The 18,700-nt window shown below is 43.9% G+C and overlaps 1 protein-coding gene across 1 annotated transcript in view; it reads right to left on the bottom strand.

The window, feature by feature from the left end:
- The window catches only part of atrn (attractin), a 121,571-nt gene that overhangs the window by 65,666 nt on the left and 37,205 nt on the right, over window positions 1–18,700 (bottom strand). Inside the window, exons 14-24 of the mRNA XM_087171111.1 lie at window positions 17,707–17,845; window positions 17,163–17,344; window positions 14,382–14,601; window positions 13,322–13,507; window positions 11,626–11,871; window positions 10,582–10,719; window positions 8,968–9,061; window positions 7,270–7,322; window positions 5,495–5,589; window positions 3,794–3,872; window positions 2,965–3,122 (exon numbers count right to left, since the gene is read on the bottom strand). Coding sequence (XP_087027237.1) covers window positions 2,965–3,122; window positions 3,794–3,872; window positions 5,495–5,589; window positions 7,270–7,322; window positions 8,968–9,061; window positions 10,582–10,719; window positions 11,626–11,871; window positions 13,322–13,507; window positions 14,382–14,601; window positions 17,163–17,344; window positions 17,707–17,845 — 1,590 coding nt within the window. The remainder of the gene's footprint in view (window positions 1–2,964; window positions 3,123–3,793; window positions 3,873–5,494; window positions 5,590–7,269; window positions 7,323–8,967; window positions 9,062–10,581; window positions 10,720–11,625; window positions 11,872–13,321; window positions 13,508–14,381; window positions 14,602–17,162; window positions 17,345–17,706; window positions 17,846–18,700) is intronic.

Here is an 18,700-nt window from a genome sequence, read left to right as displayed (position 1 = left end):
GTGCAGAAGGTGAGTTGGACCAGAGGAAGCTGAGAGGGGCAGGCTCCCCTCAACTCAGCTCAGTTCTGCTGCGCCGGTGATCTCCTGAGGCAGGCTGGCAGCAGCTGGGGTCCTGAAGCTGAGAAAAACTAAGAGCCTTCACAAGGCAGGATATGGAAGATGGAGGCAGGGTTTTTGCTCCCCTTTTAGGAGGAGGCAGGGGGGGGGGAAGGAGCTTGCACAGGGCGACCAGTCAAATCACTTCCACAACGGATCGGGGAGGCACGAAGGCGGGCAGGCTGCACAGAGCGCACACAAAAAGCCAGGCCCCAGAGTGCACTCGCACTCCCAAACCAGTGCCAGCCAATCCCGGCGCTGCATTCATTTTCTGCATCACACTTAGTGTCGATGCCGAGTTTATTCTCTATCCCTTATCGAGCTGCAGAAACAGCCACACACTAACTATGCATGTGCACGTATGATGAAAACCCTGAAAGCCATTGAGGGGTTGTATTGACAGCTACATGTGTAAGCATGTATGAACACACCTATAAGGGGTTTTTTGATATTCTAGTCCACCACTGAAGCGCCGGCAGTGTTGCAGCTTAGTCACATCAAATGTCAACAAAATCTAATGTTAGTTATTTTTAGTCAGACTTACTTAAAAACTACTTAGATATGTCGACACCAGGTACCAAGAGACGCGTCCTTGTCCTGATACACAGACCGTTATAATCTATAGGGACACTGTATTACCATGCTTATACCATAGCAGCAAGTCACAAGCAAAAAGAGAAACTGCATGTAACACTGCATCTGGTTTTTTCTTTGCTAAGATCCCATGAAACTGCCACTTGAAATTCCTGCATAAAATCCTGCATGTTCAGCGCCGACCTCGTGCTGCACTAGTGGGTGTAAGTAGAAAGTCTAAAATAACTAATTCATCAAAGATTGTAAAAAATGTTTTTTTAAATCCTGCTTTTCTGCCCCTTCAAATCGACTCAAACTGCCTCTATTTCCATAACTTATATCCCATGTATAACTTTTAAAGTTTGTTTGTTGTGAATTTAGAGCGCCTCTCTCTAAAGCCTTATGACCCCCCCCCCCCCTGGTAATACATGTATATACAGCATATATCAACACAGCAACACTTGCTGCAATGTACTATCTGACGCAGTCTCACAAAAACAGCTCTGCCATAAATTCTACCTTCAACAGATTTTCACTTCTGCTGAAAATGTTTTAAAAAGATGTCGAATCAAGTTCACTGTCATTTTTAGAGGCAACCAGCCAATTAGAAACAAGTATTTGTTGGTTGCTTATGTCACTTTGGACTAAACTGTTTATCAAAAGAATACATGTAAATGCATCTTCCACAGCTGTGATATAAACAGTAAAGAAGCATGAATATGACTAATGAGCTGGTATATGATCTGTTTTTACATATTTAAGAGTTTCTACATCTTTTACTTTGAAGAAAATCAAACACAGTGAATTCACTGACTGAAACAAGTTGACTCTAGAGCTGCAGCAAAACACATGCTCCACACACTGATTCATTATGTGAGCACAACGCTGCTGTCAGCGTGTGCAGCGGGAGCGCCGCCGAGGGACGGTTTCCTCTCCCCTGTCCACACGGCAGCGGTTCACCGGGTGCAGCGGCGATCGTAGCTCGGCTGCACAAACACGCACAACTCAACGCAACCGGGGCGAGCAGATACAGAGCCCTATTCACTACTACTGCCAAGGAGCCACATCAACACTGGGGAAATGCTTGTGCACACTAAAGGTACAGGAAACTTTTTTTTTCCCCCCCCACTGACCACATTTTACTGGTGACTGCCAACTTCTACATTTAGCCATTTTACCAGCCAACTTTTCTTTTTTGGTTTGTAGAGTAGAAAAGTGGCCGAGCGTGAATGAGACTGACCAGTCACGGAGAAAATTGACCACAGTTTTTGCTGAACTTTGATGCAAAAATATGTGTGGAGCTGGGGTGTATGTGTAAGCACACATACGTACAAAACTGAATATGAGACAATTCTGCACATCAAAGCATATTAGGAGACCTGACATGCCATTTTGTAGATGCTTTTATTCAGAGTGCATGAATACAAACATTTTCAGCACAAGTTGCGCTTCTACAGTCGCTTGTAATAATCTTACATGTGAGCATGCATGCAAACATGACATTGACTCCGAGCAGCAGCAGTGAATATTCAGGACAGTTTGGCCCCGGTTCAGTTCTACTCGACTACATCGGTCATTTCTCACATATCATGCTGTTAATCAAGTTATGTTGCACTTTAAACCTTTACATGTGTTACTTAAAGAAGCAGCATGACGAGGCTTTAGAGCTGCACTGGGGACATTTCCAGGTTAGTAGAGCCAAACAGTGCAAAGGAAATCTGTTATAATCACAGCAAACTTTTGTTATAGTGCAATTTCTCCCACATTTTGTTCACCTAACGAGTCCTTTCAACTCACCCTGTCTGTCACATTTCATTCCCTAACTCTCCATCGTTTTCTACAGTCCCATGCCGTCAAAGCACAAAGCCTCTCTTTCATAGATTTCAAGTGACCAGTCCGCTTTCTTCCTGTATTCAACAAACCAGCAAATGGATGCTGATCCCATGATGCCACAGCTGAACATGTCATTCTGTCTGTCAAGAGTTTAATTTGGCCAGATTTATCCGACGCTTTACGAAGACTGCAGCGGTGAAGCCGACTGAACAATGCTGAAGCTCATCGTGCAGCTTCGGACGCAGAGGCTAATGCACAACATTCATTTCACTGTTTATTATGAATACTGAGCGGTAATGATGATAAGTTCAGAGTCAGCGGCTGTCATGCAGTTATACGTGCCACCGACATCTCGTGCTGCGGCGCAAACGACGCCACCTTGTTCTACGGCAGCGTGAACTACATCTTGCTTTATTTCCAAAAGAACCACTTGTATTTTTTTACAACTGAACTGAAGCTTACTTGAATCTTAATGGGCCACGTAAAGTTGCTGACGTAGACAAAGAACGTTATGTTGGGGTTGTTGCGGAAATCAAAGTTCTCGTTGGAGAAGCTGTCTTTGAACTCCTTGATGTTGCTCCGGGAGACGATGGGGATCTCCTCCCCGGTCTGGGTTCCTGCTGGATGACACAAAGAAAGAGGGACGGACGTGGAGAGACGGAACGGGGAACGGAAAATAAGAGGACAGCGATACAGAGATGGAGAGGGAGGAGAGCGAACCGGATGAAGGACAAAATACGAGACAGACAGATGAAAGAAGGAAAGCAGAGAGACATTAAACACCATCCACTGGTTTAGATGAACATTAACAATAAAACATCAGCTTTTAATTGTAACTTTCTTTTCCTCTGTATGAGATGAACTCTCTTTATAATTACCTCATTTTAGGAAACCAGACTGATTTCTCAGTAATTAAATTACATGAGGAGAATTAATGAGTTTTTGCGATAAAATCATTTTTTATATCATTTGTATTTATTTTATTTTAGATTTTTGTAAACGTGGCACGTCTAGAAGAATCTATAAAAATATAAAATATTAGCAGGCTGTTACATCCTCAGCCATAACGTGACCCGACTGTTCCTCTTTAGAAAAGGCCGACGCCTGATGAGTGACAGCTGTCACTTTAAGTGTTCATCTACAACTAAATCAATCACATCACTTCATTTCTTGATTATTTTTTCGGTAAATTGTTGCAAGTGGATTTTTTGGAAGATATGATAGAGAATGCGATCAATTATCTGTAATGGACTAATTGCTTCAGGACTGCGAGTGTTTTGTTGGGACCTACCGGTGAAGCTCGTGGCCCAGGTGATGTTCAGGTTGAAGTTCTTGGAGGCGTTTATGAACATGTCCAGATCCCGGTTTGGCTGAGGAGGGAGACACAGAGAAGATGTCGTCATCGTCATCATCATCATCATCATCATCATCATCATCATCATCATCATCATCATCAGTATTGGCAGCACTGGTGTCATCATCTTATTCTAGTTCTAACCATGGGAGCTAGATTTGAGTGAAGGAGGAGAGTGTTGAAGAGTCAACAGGCCGCTCCGCTCCGTTGTATTTCACCCTGGAGATCATTTACAGGGCTAACAGAAAGCTCAATTAGCAAAACAAACGTTCGGACTAGGATCAGCAATGGAAATGGTACGTATTAAAATACTGTTAGTACAGCTGTAACGTGATATCAGGTGTAAATTAAGACCTAATTAATGTTTACAAATGATCAAAAGGAGTTTATTAATAATTGATTAGCCGCTCAAACACAAATAATTTTAGTGGTGATGAAGAGCTGAAGAGGCTCCGTTATGAATATTTGTACATATATAATCAAAGATGTAAATTTAAACATTTTGAAATTTTGGGAAAGAGATTTTCCACTGTTTGTTTATCAAACAACAGAAAAGAGATAAAAAATGTGATTTCCAAGAAGCGTTTGGTAAAAATCTTCATCAGGACATGTAGGAACTACAGGAAAATACCATCCAATCACACGCTTCAGTTTCAGCTCCAGATGCTGCAGCCGGGAAACCAGGACCGCACAAGCCTTTTGTGTGCCAGGGAAACATCTGTGCGAGTGAGTGATGAGTGTACTTCACGCTACGACATCACACTTCACTGTGATGTCATAGCGTGTGCTCGTCAGGAGCAGACTGACTTACCGAGGGAGCTGTCAAGCCACTATGTGTTAAATATGGTCGATAATTAGTTACCTGAGTAGTACCTGTTTATTTTAAAACTTTCATTTGGTTTTCCTTAAGTCTCATTATTCATTCTTGCTCCTCGGTAGTTTGACATGTTGTAATATTTCCGAGTATTTAGTTCACTCTTTTTAATGTGCTCAAGTCTTCTTCTCCTTTGAGGAGGAGATCTCAGCCTCAGTGGGATTTTCAGAACATAATAAAGACACTATAATGAAATAACACTGTTAGTTTGTTGTTATCCTGTTTCTCTGCTGCTAACTGGGTTGCAAACGGAGCCTACAGGGGAAGTTACCACAGTATCATGGTGGATGCTTTTATTTTCTTTGAACTCTCTAATTACTTTTGAAGATTATTAAAACAATGTACTAAAAACGTTATAAACTTCTAAATGCCACTTGTAACAGTTTAAATGCAGAACTCGTGCATGTAGTCGCAGTGCGTTTGTCTCTGTCCAGTGAAAAAGATTTTCCCAGATAAACTGCAGAATACAAATGTTCCTTTATGGCTTCATCACTTGTTAAACTAAATAAACCCGAGAAAATCCCTTTGCATCGTATAAATTACTGTTATTCTCCACTGCTGAACTGATAAAGAAACTGGAACTGGAAAAGTGTCTTATGAAAAATACTATTTACTGACAATAACCGAAGGGGGCGAAAAAAATAAAACATAATCATCATCATCATCATCCTCATCGGCGTCGTCTGGTGCCGACTTCACAGTCTTTAATCCTAACACAAGAGACAGATGCTGTGACGGCGGGGCGTTCACTGTCAGAGTCGTACCTCCTCAGGTGTGGCCACGAAGTTGATGGCGGTGTAGTAGCGGTCGTCCTCCTGTGACAGGCTGAAGGTGAACTGGTAGTCGATGAGGAGCGTGTCTGTTTGAAGTGATCGAGCCGGAGGTGTGGGAGAGCGTGGAGGGGATTACAAAAGGAGGAGAAGAAGAAGAAGAAGAAGAAAAAAAAAAAAACTCCCATCAGTCTGGTTTGAAAGTCACACAAGAGCCTGTTTTCAGACGGCGCTCGGGGCAGGAAATTGTCCAGATTCCCCATTCTCTTTATATCTCTACATTTTTATTGACTTCCTCGGACGGACCTGAAGATTTTAGTGTGTGCTCTGTGATGAAGGTCGAGACGGAGGCTGGGTTATACTGCAGCACCAGCCGGTATTAATCTACAGCCGAGATCTCGGTACCACAACAACATATGAACTATATGAGGAAGTTTACAAACAGGAAGTCACACACGTGTTCTAGAAGCGGACCAAACATCGTCACACTTTCTCCACCTCTCATGATCTGGAAAGTTTAAAAATCAATTTTCTCATTCTCTTCCCGTGGTCTTTATTGACCTGCTCAGGAAAACTCATTTACTTTGTCACTTACTGGTCACACTGGCGCCACTATCCCAACATGTCGTGCTTCCTTCTCATGCTCATGTTAAAAATCAATGCAGGGAAATAAGATCTGCTGCCGACGGTTCAAAACCGAAACAAATTCAATTTACAAAACTATAAAAAGTAAGAAAAGCAGAGGACACAGAGGACGTTATTTCTGCTCCAGAAGCGATCTGAACTAATTCATGAGTTAATTACCGTCAAGTTAACGAATTAGACTTACAAAATAGTCGAACAGTTCACTTTTTGTTAATTGACTATTCATTGCGGCTCTAGTTTTTGTTACAGATTAGAAGAAGACAGTGAATTTTTGATGATATAAAACAAAGAAGAAGCAGAAAATCCTCTCATTAGACCAAGTGTAACACAAATAATGTTTGGTATTCTGATGAGTGACTAATCAATTAAATGACTATTCATTGCACCTCTAGTTTTGGTTAAAGATTAGAAGAAGACGCTGAATTTTTGATGATAAAAGCAGCAAATCATCACATTTGAGCTGCTGGAATAATTCAATATTTAAAACTCATTGATTCATTTTCTAACAATCGACTACAACAAATATTAATAATATTGAATTCAGTGCAGGCGGGCAGCAACTGAAGCTGTTCAACAGCCAGAAAACAGAGTTAGAAAACCAAGTCGACCCATTTAGTCCGTCTGAGCGACAGTTTGTCGACGCCACCGGGTCGATCGTTATTTATAGCTCCTTCTCTTTCCTTAAAAAACGCTTTTTGGATTATTAAATAATGAGGAGCAGAGTGTTTTTTTGAGGACCGCACATCTTTATATTCTCCATAATCACAACTGACAAGAATAATAATGGCATGAGACTAATCTGCCGTGTGGACCAAAAGGACCCCGGTAAAAATGACTGTCATCAGAGCGAGTTCTTCAAAAGCTTCCCGTTCTTCTGCGGCTCACTTTCATCTGACGATTCTTTCCACCTGCGACTGATTTTTTTTTTTTTTTTTTTTTAAAGAAGCCGTTTCTCCTCTGGCTGTTATTTCTTTAAAACATCAAACTACTTGAGACCTACTTAGATTTAAGAGACCATGTAACTGTCTCGCCGTTGACCTGAACATGGGAGAGGAGTCAGGCCCTCACAGTGCTTTCCTCCAACCCCACCCCTCACTGAAGGTGGTAATTGGAATTCCACTTACAGTAGCACGTTCCTTTGAGGGGGTTGCCTTGGTAACGGTTCTCGACTTCACACCTGAAAGAGAGGGAGTGAGGGAGTGAGAGAGAGAGAGAGAGAGAGAGAGAGAGAGATGTGAGATACATGGATGGAAATGGGACAGAAATGGTGGAGGGAGGCAGAAAGGAAGCAACAGAGAGAGAGAAACGGGGAACGATTTAATTGCTGATGAAAACAAAGCAGGAGGAAACGCTGGCGTCGCGCTGAGAGCTGAGGAAAAACTACGCCGTCAACAAGTGATGCGGCTCTTGACCTTCAATCAGCAAGAGGAGCATCACAATGAAAAGAAAACAGAGGAAGAACAAGGTGAAGCTGATAACATCACGTACTGACACTTTCTGCCTGCCGACACATCACACACAGAAAAAACAAAAACAGAAAATGGCTTCTTTCTTCTTTTTTTTTTTTCTGATGACCATTCATCTGTGAAATAATATGTCAGGTTTGTCTTTTTATAATGGTGTTTTTAAGTTATTTTTAACACAGCCATGTCCTGCCCGAACCCCTCAGCTGCAGCCCGCCACGCAGATCAAGTTTTTTAAGAAGTTTTGGAAGCAGCTACGGCTGTGGACAGTGGTTCAACATTTTCATCATAAAAAAAACAAATGTTCTTGACATTTGAAAATGTGCAAATACAGATTTATATCAAGCACTAGTCAAACAATACTCCCCCCGGAATAATGTAATCAAGCAGACTGAGATTCTACACTTACAAGGTTTTTCTTAAACGTGAAGACAGAGGTGGAGAAAGAAAATGTAAGAGTACAGAGGAGAGACAGGAGGAGAGACAGGAAGAGAGACAGGAGGAGAGACAGGAGGAGAGACAGGAAGAGAGACAGAGGAGAGGTGGAGAGACAGAGGAGAGGTGGAGAAAGAAAATGTAGGAGAGACAGAGGAGAGACAGGAAGAGAGACAGGAGGAGAGACAGGAGGAGAGACAGGAAGAGAGACAGGAGGAGAGACAGGAGGAGAGACAGGAAGAGAGACAGGAAGAGAGACAGAGGAGAGACAGAGGAGAGACAGAGGAGAGGTGGAGAAAGAAAATGTAAGAGTACAGAGGAGAAACAGGAGGAGTACAGAGGAGAGACAGGAGGAGAGACAGGAGGAGAGACAGGAGGAGAGACAGAGGAGAGGTGGAGAAAGAAAATGTAAGAGTACAGAGGAGAAACAGGAGGAGTACAGAGGAGAGACAGGAGGAGAGACAGGAGGAGAGACAGGAGGAGAGACAGAGGAGAGGTGGAGAAAGAAAATGTAAGAGTACAGAGGAGAAACAGGAGGAGTACAGAGGAGAGACAGGAGGAGAGACAGGAGGAGAGACAGGAGGAATGACAGAGGAGAGACAGGAGGACAGACAGAGGAGAGACAGGAGGAGAGACAGGAGGACAGACAGGAGGAGAGACAGGAGGAGAGACAGGAAGAGAGACAGGAGGAGAGACAGGAAGAGAGACAGAGGAGAGACAGGAGGACAGACAGGAGGACAGACAGGAGGAGAGACAGAGGACAGACAGGAGGACAGACAGGAGGACAGACAGGAGGACAGACAGGAGGAGAGACAGGAGGACAGACAGGAGGACAGACAGGAGGAGAGACAGGAGGACAGACAGGAGGACAGACAGGAGGACAGACAGGAGGACAGACAGGAGGATGAGTGTCATGAGACTCACAGGTGGCAGCGATCTCCCTTGATGCCCTTGGTGGTGCAGAAGCACTTGCCGTTGTTGGGGTTGCACATGCTGGCGTGGCCGTTACACTTGCAGGCTGAACAGAAAACGCCAAACATGGAAAAAGCAGAAGCTGCCGTCATTCTAAACTCGCTGCTGCAGAACATGGAAAACACTGCATCACATGGAGGGCGCCGCGACTTCTCCTTATGGCTTTTAGCATAAACTGTTAAATCGATCATTCAACATTTTTATTACGCCGTGAATCAAATACAATTTACCCGATTTATAAACACCCCGAGATGCAGCCGGATAATAAAATGTCTGTCCAGCCTTTATATACTGTCTGATGCGACCCGACATCAGGTGGCGATCACCTGAAAGCTCCGCTCCTCTCTCCAGAGCCTTCAAGACGTTTCCAACCACCAATCCGATAATACAAAGTCAATTATCACCGTTTGGGTCGAAGGCGTTCTGGTCGCAGCTGCACACAACTGTGGCGCTTTGTTCTAGTTCTTAAATCCAATAACAAAGAACTCCTTGGGTTCAGGTCAGACATCCTTGTCTAGGTTTGTTTGTCATTGCTGACGTTTTTCTTTGATGCTGATGCTTCAAAGGAGTGGTCCTTTTCAGAACCGCGCCCAGACACTCCAGGAAGGCCAGATACACTCGGAAACGCTGTTCACCGCACGGGCACAAACAAGTCAGAGCGCATCCTGTCTGTCACACTGAGGCAACCGTCTCATTCTCCGAGGAAACGACGAGGGAGGAAACAAAAGTCCAGCAGCCAACATTTACTTAAGTTTGGCTTCAGAGTCGGTTCTGTGCACGGACGTGAACTTTATAACACTGAATCTCCCACGAGCTCCAACTCAGACCTTGAGGTCCAGCTTTATCACACCTGCTCGGATTGTTAACATCTCTCATCCTTTGCATTAATGCTGTTCATCGTGTTTTTAAACGCCTGAGTCTCCCCGGCATCAGCAGCTGCGAAATCTGTAGAAATCTGTGTAACAATGGGGAAACAGCTGCTGGAGCAACAAACAGTAATTTATGTACATGTGTTATCTTGATTATTTGTTCATTATCTCCTTTTCTGAGGTATTGATTTCGTCTCTGTGCTCGCGCTGATAAAGCCTCTCGAGTCAAACCCACGTGAAGACGAATGTCATGATTAGCTGTGAAGTAACACAGGACTTTGATGCACTTAGTTTACAACCAGGAGGCAGTAAAAACAAATGCATTACACTGACGGGATATGCAGAAATAGCAGTGTATTGATTGACTGTCACTGATATAAAACCGAGTAAATATATATTCCAGACGGACTCCAAAAATTGCAGAACCGAGGTTGGAACACACTGGTGGCTAAATGAAGCTGTGGAAGGACCGGACGATTGATTTGTTGTGCGATTGACTGACTGTCAGTATTGGCTTGTAGAGCGGAGTAAATCTTTAATATCCCGGGGGAATATTTTACTGTGCGGCCAGGAATCAGGAAAATGGCCGACATAAAACTGCACTGTAAAATACTGACAAGTTAAATGAAGCCGTGCTGCGCGACACAGCCTGACTGGTTGATTTACCGCCGGGCTGAACGGCCCCGCGGATACTCACGCTGGCAGCTGCCCCCGTTGGTCGGATCTCCGTAGAAGCCGGAAATGCAGCTCTCGCAGTGCCGGCCGGTTGTCAGGTCCTCGCACTTCTCGCACACACTCTCGTTGACGCACTGACTGTGACCATTACACTGACAAGCTGCCAAAAGAGTAAACAAAGCACCGACTGCGTGAGCATCTCGCACGCAAACACACACACACACAGGAAAATACATGAACATGTAAGTTCATTTGCAAAGTACAAGAAAGTGATGTGCAGGATCTGCTCGTGAGTTTCCTCGGGACAAATGCAGACACTCTTTGTTTGCCAGGTTTTGTTTGTCAGGATTAAACCACTAGGATCTATTCAAACTGAGATCGGTCCCAGCGGCCTCTGCACTTCAATGGGAAGTTCATCCCTTCATTTTAGATGATTGTGAATGAGTAAAACAATCCCTATGCGGCCAAACATTTTTCAGATATTATGTTTATTGGAGAGTCGTAGTTTCATTTTTCGGTTCATTCATCACAAGAAAATACACTGCAGGGTGTGTAGCTGCAGAAGTGTAATGTCTGTGACTGTTGAGCAGCTCGAGCTTTAGCCAGAAAACTGCTGGTAAACATTGGAGGAGGGTGTTTGGAAGAGATTTTGTTTTCATCATTTCTGGTGTTCTTCACCTTCTCCTGTACATCCAGTGTTTTTTAGAGCTTTGTTTTTGACCTCAGGTTTAGGCCATTTAAAAATCTGTGAGTCCTCCATCTCGATGGGAGCACAATAACAAACCACCACTTTAAATAATGACAATTATTTTTGCAAACAGACAACGACATGCATGGGATTCAGTTTAAAAGTACTTCAGTGTGGGTTAAGCTCCAAAAACACACTACACTTCCCAAAATGCAACAGGATCCCATGTTGCCTCCTTTAATCTCTTATACGGTGTTAATCCTGATCTCTTGACTTGATTTCAAAAGCATCAGTTGCAAAAACATCATTTATACAAATCATTAAATAAATCTGGTTTTTGTTTAAAGATTTTAAAACAGAACTCGGGGCCTCTCCTACCTGGGCAGTGGATGAAGGACCAGTTGTATTTGGCCTCACTGGGGCACATGCTGGCGTTGAGGGCCGGCTGCGGGCTGGCGGGCAGACCGGGCAGGGTGGACGGGGCCGGCACCGAGGTCTGGAAGGGCCCGCGGTACGAGCCCTCGATGCACTGACCTTTGCCCGTGTTGCTGGGGTCGGTGCACCAGCCGCAGCCGGGCTGGTCCAGACACTGTCCGCATGTTCTGTACCCAGAGCAGTTCTCCGCTGCAGCACAAACACAACACAGACCAGTGATGGGTTGAGTTTGTTATGAAAAAGTAAGTAAAGAGTAAAGTCTAGCTTTTCTATAAACTTTAAATTAATAACTCCCACAACGCCTTCGCACGTCTCCGCAGTGAAATCAGCTCATTCCTGAGCCGCTGCTTCTCCACATAGAAATTTGCCTATATTTTAATTCCTAACTCTCAGCCCTCGAGGGGTTTCTCTTCCTATGGCTGTAAGCAACAATTTCTACTTAATTGACCTGTTCTCTTCTGCACGGCACAAAAATCCAAGAACCGAACTATTATTAATCCCCATCTCATCTACTGGAGGGGCCACGGTTTAATGTGCTCGGCTAAATGAAGGTTAAAAAAACAAATATATAAAGAGGCTCTGCTCCAGGAAGCCACACTTATTTAAAAACGTTGCCTTTTAGACTCCTCTTAAGTCTGATGAAGATCGCTGCACATGCTTGAGTGGTTGAGTACATTAACTGCAACTGGAACATTACGTGAGCCGACTTCAGATTTTACGCTTTTACATTCCTTCACAGTTTTTCCCTCATTTCACAGATTGCAGCTCATGGATCCAGACGGAGAGAGAGCGCGGCGGCTGCACGATGTATATCCATCTACATGTTGCTGCGACTCAACCAGAGCTTTAAAAAACACGCTACAACTCACAAAGTTTTTTTCCCACTGACAGCTACAGCGTTTTGTTTTGGAGCAAATGGGAGAAGAGCCGGTAAAGTGGCGGAAGGAATGCAGAGGGGGAGATTTGTGCACATTTTTAAAGTACACGTTTTATGTATAATCAGCGGGTTGACAACTGTGGAGACGGCGATGCGAGGGCTGCAAATATATGACGAGCTCAATGACGCTCCCGTCAACTGATGACGACACAAAGAAGAATCCGTCAGCTGAGACGAGAGTGACGCTTCTTTCTACTGGACTTTAATTTACCGGTACTATAAAAATTCCTCAAAACGACTTTGTCATTTTGTTCTAAATGAAAAGCCCCATTGCAACCGAAGTAAACATTCATTCATTATTCATATATGATTGGACTCCATGTCCGTTAACATTATATAAAGATGTGCTTTCCTGTAGACAAATTTCCCTTTCTTCTATATTAAGTCGACCTGCTGCTGCACCGACTCGGAGATGAATTAATCATTAGGAGCAGCAGCTGAAATTATCACCAAATGACTTATTTTCTCTCCGAGAAACTTCATCAGATAATTATTCAGAAAAATTATGGCCCCGTAAAATAAAGTGTGACCAAGAGGAGCTGAAGAATTGAAACGGCGAAAGACTGACAAGTTCCACGGTTTTCAAAACAGGGTTTTAACTGGAAAAACCCCCCGGAAATCATCTCATGTAGGTAGATGACGTGTTATTCTGTACCTGAACCTGGAGGAGAAGGAATAATAAACACATGAGAACAATCTTACGTGGACAGGTGTTCATGGTGTACCACTCCATGCACTGTCCGAAGGGGAAGGAGGCCACGTAGGCGTTGGAGTCGACGCACTGCTTCATGTTGCTGCACCACATGCACTCGGAGCTGCTGCTGGTGCATTCGCTGCAGGTGGTTCGCATGGCACACGGCGTCCGGCACTGCTTGGCGCTGTGGTTGGCTGAGGAACATTTTCAACAGGTCAGTGTTTAAGGCTCTTAAGAAGTTTGAATGCACACATTTTTTTTTATTCTAAGCATGCATGTCTCAGCGGGAGTGGCTGCTGAACTCCGCTGGACGACGGCAAACAGTGAGAAATCTGAAGCAAATCAGCAGAAGATTGAATGAACCTAAAAACACGTCGGCCTCCATCTACTTTTTACCACATCTGTAACAAAAAAATGTGTGCAACAAAATCATCCTCCACTGCTGACAGCTGTGCAGCTCCCATTTTGAAAGCAGCTGGTGGCAGTTACATCTGCAGTTAAAGGGGCACTACCACAATTTAGTGAGGCGCTTCCATAAAGTTTGGTGACCGGCAAGAGACACGTTAAAACTCAAGGGTCAAAACTGAGGCAGCAGAGGCCGAGATGTCCTGAGGTTTTAGTGGCTAGCGTGGGTCAAGATCCAGAAACACACCGTCATTAGAGCGTCCCCGACTGAAAGCGGCTCCTTAAACTTAACAAAGGAACTTATGCTGCAGTTAAACCGGACTGGGAGCTACGGTTCACTAACGCTGGGATCAGACGACTCGGTATCATGCGCCCGAGCAGAGAGTCGGGGGATGTGCGGAACAAAAAAAAGAGAATTTGAAGCGACAGTTTGTCATAGAGGAAGAACAGGGACAGAAAGACGAGCACGCTGATTCTAATCCTGGATGTCTCTGCTCTCCTCTGTCATGTCAGACCGCGAGCTATGATTGGTCAGTGATCAAAGTGCAGTCTCACATTTCTCTCAACCGACTCATGGCAGGAGTTTAACGGTGACCATCTCAAAAGACACACGAATTTAAGTTTGATTAAACATTTGATCACTTCACATCAGCAGGAACCCACCTGGTCGTTCACACAGGCTGCCGTTCACCGGGTTGATGCAGGTTTGCGCCTTCAGTCCGCTGGACGCCGGCTCGGCCAGGTAGCCGCAGAAGCCGGCGTCGCTGGGCTCCCCGGGCAGCCACTGCAGGGTGGTGTTGGTGAAGGGCGACATGTCCTCCCAGCACCAGTACGACACGTTGATTTTCCGGAGCCCCACCCAGGGCGTCACTGTGGCCTTGTACTGTAAACAGACACAGGGCCCAAAGTCAAAACGAGGGTTTTACACATTGTCTGTTGACACATTGTCCCCCCACCTTTCTTCTTCTACTCTTTCTCTCAAGTTTCCTTTGCAGGTTTTTCTCTACATCAGCTCATCAACCATCAGATAATAAAAAAAAAAAGGAAAGCATTTATCACCGGGTGATGTTGGGAAATCTCTTCACTTCAAACGCTCAGTAAAAAGAGGTGAAGTGTCAGTTCCTCCACGGCTTAAAAGACGAATGTGACGCTTGTTTGAAAATCAATGTCAAAAAACACAATTTTAATAACAATTTTTGTTTCTCTGTTGGTCAGAAATCACAGCGTTGCCTCTGCTGTGAACAACATCCACAAAAAAAGAGTCCGAGGCGTCTTTCATCTGCACTGACATAAATTTCACCGGCCTGACTGAGCGACTCTGTTATCAATCCCGTCTCTAATCGATGGCCGCGCTGTTGCAGCAGTAGTAAACACACAGAGCTCCGCCCCCTCGCAAACCTGATTGGGTTTTGGTTGCATTTCTTGGATTAATTGATCCTGTGTGGGAAAAACAGCTGGAACCGCTGAACGGCACCAACGGCGTCGGTGTGACGCGGCCGGGAGACTTGAAGCGTGTGTCGGTCTCTGTGTCTGTTCAGGTTGAAAGTCAGTGTTATTCCAGAGCTGCTCAGCTTTAATTCTCCTGCACACAGATTACCTGTAACTGACCACCGGGGGGGAAATCTACACTTTCACATTAGTATGGATGGAAAAATTCTATATTCCAGCTTCACTTTGCGATTCATTTATTTATTTATTTTTCTGATTTAGCTTCAAATTTACATATGTCGTTTGGTGGCTCGGGGGCAATGTGTAGGATCATAAGTGGCTTACATTTTTGCATGGGTGGCCTCAGTGAGGGATGGCAGTGTTTGCACCCGCTGGGTGATCCGCGCGGAAACGAAAAGCTAGGACTGCAGCTGGAGATGACACTGTGTTTTTATTAAGTGCAGAGCGGGTCGTTGGAGCTGCACTCTCTCACTGTGCTTTCCACACATTTAGGATTACATAATACTCTTCAGTGAACTCAAGCGTAGACACACACTAAAATATTTAGACAGATTTAGCTGTGATTAGACCAATAATGTGGCCAAAAAAAAAATCCCTCAACAGCATAAAAATCTGAGACACTCATCTACAGCTCTTTTTAAAATCAGGAAATGTGATGGTGTGAATCTTATTTTAGCTTCAGGACACTTAGTGGCAACAGTTTAGAGCTGCAGTTAACAATTATTGTCTTTATCCTTTATACTGTGGCTTATTTTCTTGATTATATGATTAACAATTAATCATTTAGTGAATTATTTGTCCTAAACCTTAAGAATGCCTCCCACAGAAACCAGGGAGAGTTTTCAAATTTCCTGTTTTGTCCAAAACCAAAACAGAAAAACAGAAACTAGCAGTTATTCCTAAACAATGGAGGCGTTTGAATCAGAGACTAGAAAAACTAGAATCACAGCTGTTTGCAGGAAATATGGTCACAATCTCTCCTTCCTGAGTCACAGAGTTGAATGATACGTATTTTTGCAGAACATTATGATGTCACAGTGACGTTGGACTTTGACTGTTTGGATATAAAATGTCATCACTTCATTATTTTATCCTGTTAGATATATGTGTTAAATTGTGTCATAATTAGGTTATAAACTTGCAAGTTATGGCCAAAAAACTTGTTTTGCGAGGTAACAGTGACCTTTGACCTTTGACCATCAAAAAAAATCTAAATCGGTTCATTTTTAAGTCCAAGTGAATGTTTGTGTCTCTGCTGTGACTCGGTGCAGCTGAGAGGATTTCATTTCTAAGTAGGTTTTGAAGCATGTGGTGAAATATTAGCTTTAGATCGTTAGCATTACAAGCTAACGGGTTCAGGATGAAAAGCTACGAGGCCACGCAAGCAGCTTCAAAGACAATGCTGCTGCTCTCAGCAAATACACTTGATGCATACTGTTATTTCATATGTGCAAATGTCAAAGCGTGATTGATAACGCCGCACGTGTCCCATCCTTCACGCACATCTGTGGCTACGTGACCTGCATCTGATAAAAAAAGAAAAAGCAGCGGCTTGAGGTGGTCGGTGGATTGTTGGGATAGATTTCTGTGTGTTTGCTCTAATGGAGCGAATAAGAGACGTCAGAGCTCCGAGGAAAGTATCTGTTAATCTGAGATTTGTTTCACGCTCACTGGTCCAAGAATTACGGAACAAAAAGAGTCCAACCAGAGCGCACCTGCAGATAAAAAGACGACACTTCAATAGAGAGAAGCTGCTGCAAAGACATTCAAGATCAAAAACTGAAAAGATGCACAACTGGTCATAACCAAGAACAAGAAACAAGAAATCTGATGGTTTTCTTTGCTGTTTTCTCTCTGGTTAGTGCATCACTTCCTGTTGGATTCTGTCAAAGGAGATTCTCTCTCCGCACAACATCCTGATTTATCTAAAGCTGTAAAGTGTGTCATCTAATCAGGTGAGTGATAACCCCGGACCAAAGCCCTCATCCGTCTTACCACCACGCTCATGATCTGCAGCTCCTTCAGGACAAAGTCCACCTTCTTCTGCGTGGTGAGCGAGGCCAGCACGGCATTGTGGCTCCTGCAGGCCAGCTTGGCGTTGTCGTACGAGTCCTTCGCCGTGATGAACTTCAGACAGGAGTTGCCCACCAGGTGCCAGCTTTCACCACACACGTTTTCTGGAGCGGAGAGAGCAGACGAGGAGCTGGTACTACAGAGACTACAGGTGGGCAGGTTAGTTGATAATCGCAGAAACTGGAATCTCTCTTTTTGGTGATCCACTTTCAGTAAAAGCAAGAATCTGCATTTTTTTTTTTTGCATTAAGTTTATAGAGAAATTATAGAGAAATGAGCTGATCACTTCTTTTATTGACGATGCATCCCTAAACCACAGAAATTAAACTGGTGCGTAAAAATGAAAATAACATCCAGGTTGTTTTCTGTCTGTGTGCATGGTGAATGTTTGTCTAAATGTAGTAAGTTGTGCTAATTTTCAAACTTAAAAAAAAGGTTTTATTTCCGCTCTACAACCTCCAGTTACCTGGCAGGGAGATGCACTCCTGGTTGCGAGGTTCCCACTGACAGTTCTGATCCACGGCGCAGCTCTTGCAGCTGGTTTTCTTGTTGCACACGTACGAGGGGTTGTCCTTGGGGCAAACATCGTACTCCCCTATTGCCCCCTGAGAGAGGAAAGCACAGAACAACAGGCTTCAACTCTTAGGTCTCAAAATACCAAATTATTACATTTCATGCTCCATAAATGACAATATTACTGACAATTTTATTACGAAGACAATGGAATTTCGTGAAGAGGATCAAGCAGGTCATTTTATGAGTTGGGTGTAAGTTTGCTTTGTTTTTTTCCTTCATGAAGCCACAGCCATTTGAATAGAAAGTCAAGTATGAGATTATGAAGCAGAAGGGGCACTCAGAGAGCGCAGACCTCCACCAAGGTCAATGTCGAACAACACACCAGATGTCAGAGAGAAAAATACAAATTCATAGTAAATGCTGCGGCTCTTTCCCAAAATGTAATGGCTTCTTCTCTGGCCCACGACCCATCGCTCTGCCAAGTTCAGTGCAAATCAGTTCAGTATATTTTGGGTTGACAAACAGACACGGGTGAAAACAGAACCTCCTTGGCGGCGGTTAATTACTTCAGACAGAGAAACAGACACTTATTGATTTAATATTTTAGAGTCAAGTGCAGGTAAATGTGCTGGAGGAGAAACGTGAGCTGTCTGACAGCGTCTCAACTGAGCAGCAATTTAATCACAGTTTGATAAATCAGATTCAGAACGTGCTTCATCGGTTCTTTATTTAATCGTTATTCAAATGCGACATGTCCTAATTTATTAGGGGAAAGCAACTCTTGTGCATCTTATTCAAAACAACAACAATCAGCCAAAGCTAGAGGAGCTGCACTCTTGGGGGGAAACAAGCAAGTGTCCGAGAATCCAGAACCACAATTAGCTTTGTTGCCAAGTTGGTTTCTCACATACGAGGAATTTGCTTTAGTGTTTAGGTTCAAAATA

This window comes from Seriola lalandi, unplaced genomic scaffold (genome assembly GCF_002814215.2).
Source record: "Seriola lalandi dorsalis isolate HSWRI2012SDOR001 ecotype SW California unplaced genomic scaffold, Sedor1 jcf7180002054976, whole genome shotgun sequence".
Taxonomy (NCBI): domain Eukaryota; kingdom Metazoa; phylum Chordata; class Actinopteri; order Carangiformes; family Carangidae; genus Seriola; species Seriola lalandi.
This window is presented reverse-complemented; position numbering and strand designations above follow the sequence as displayed.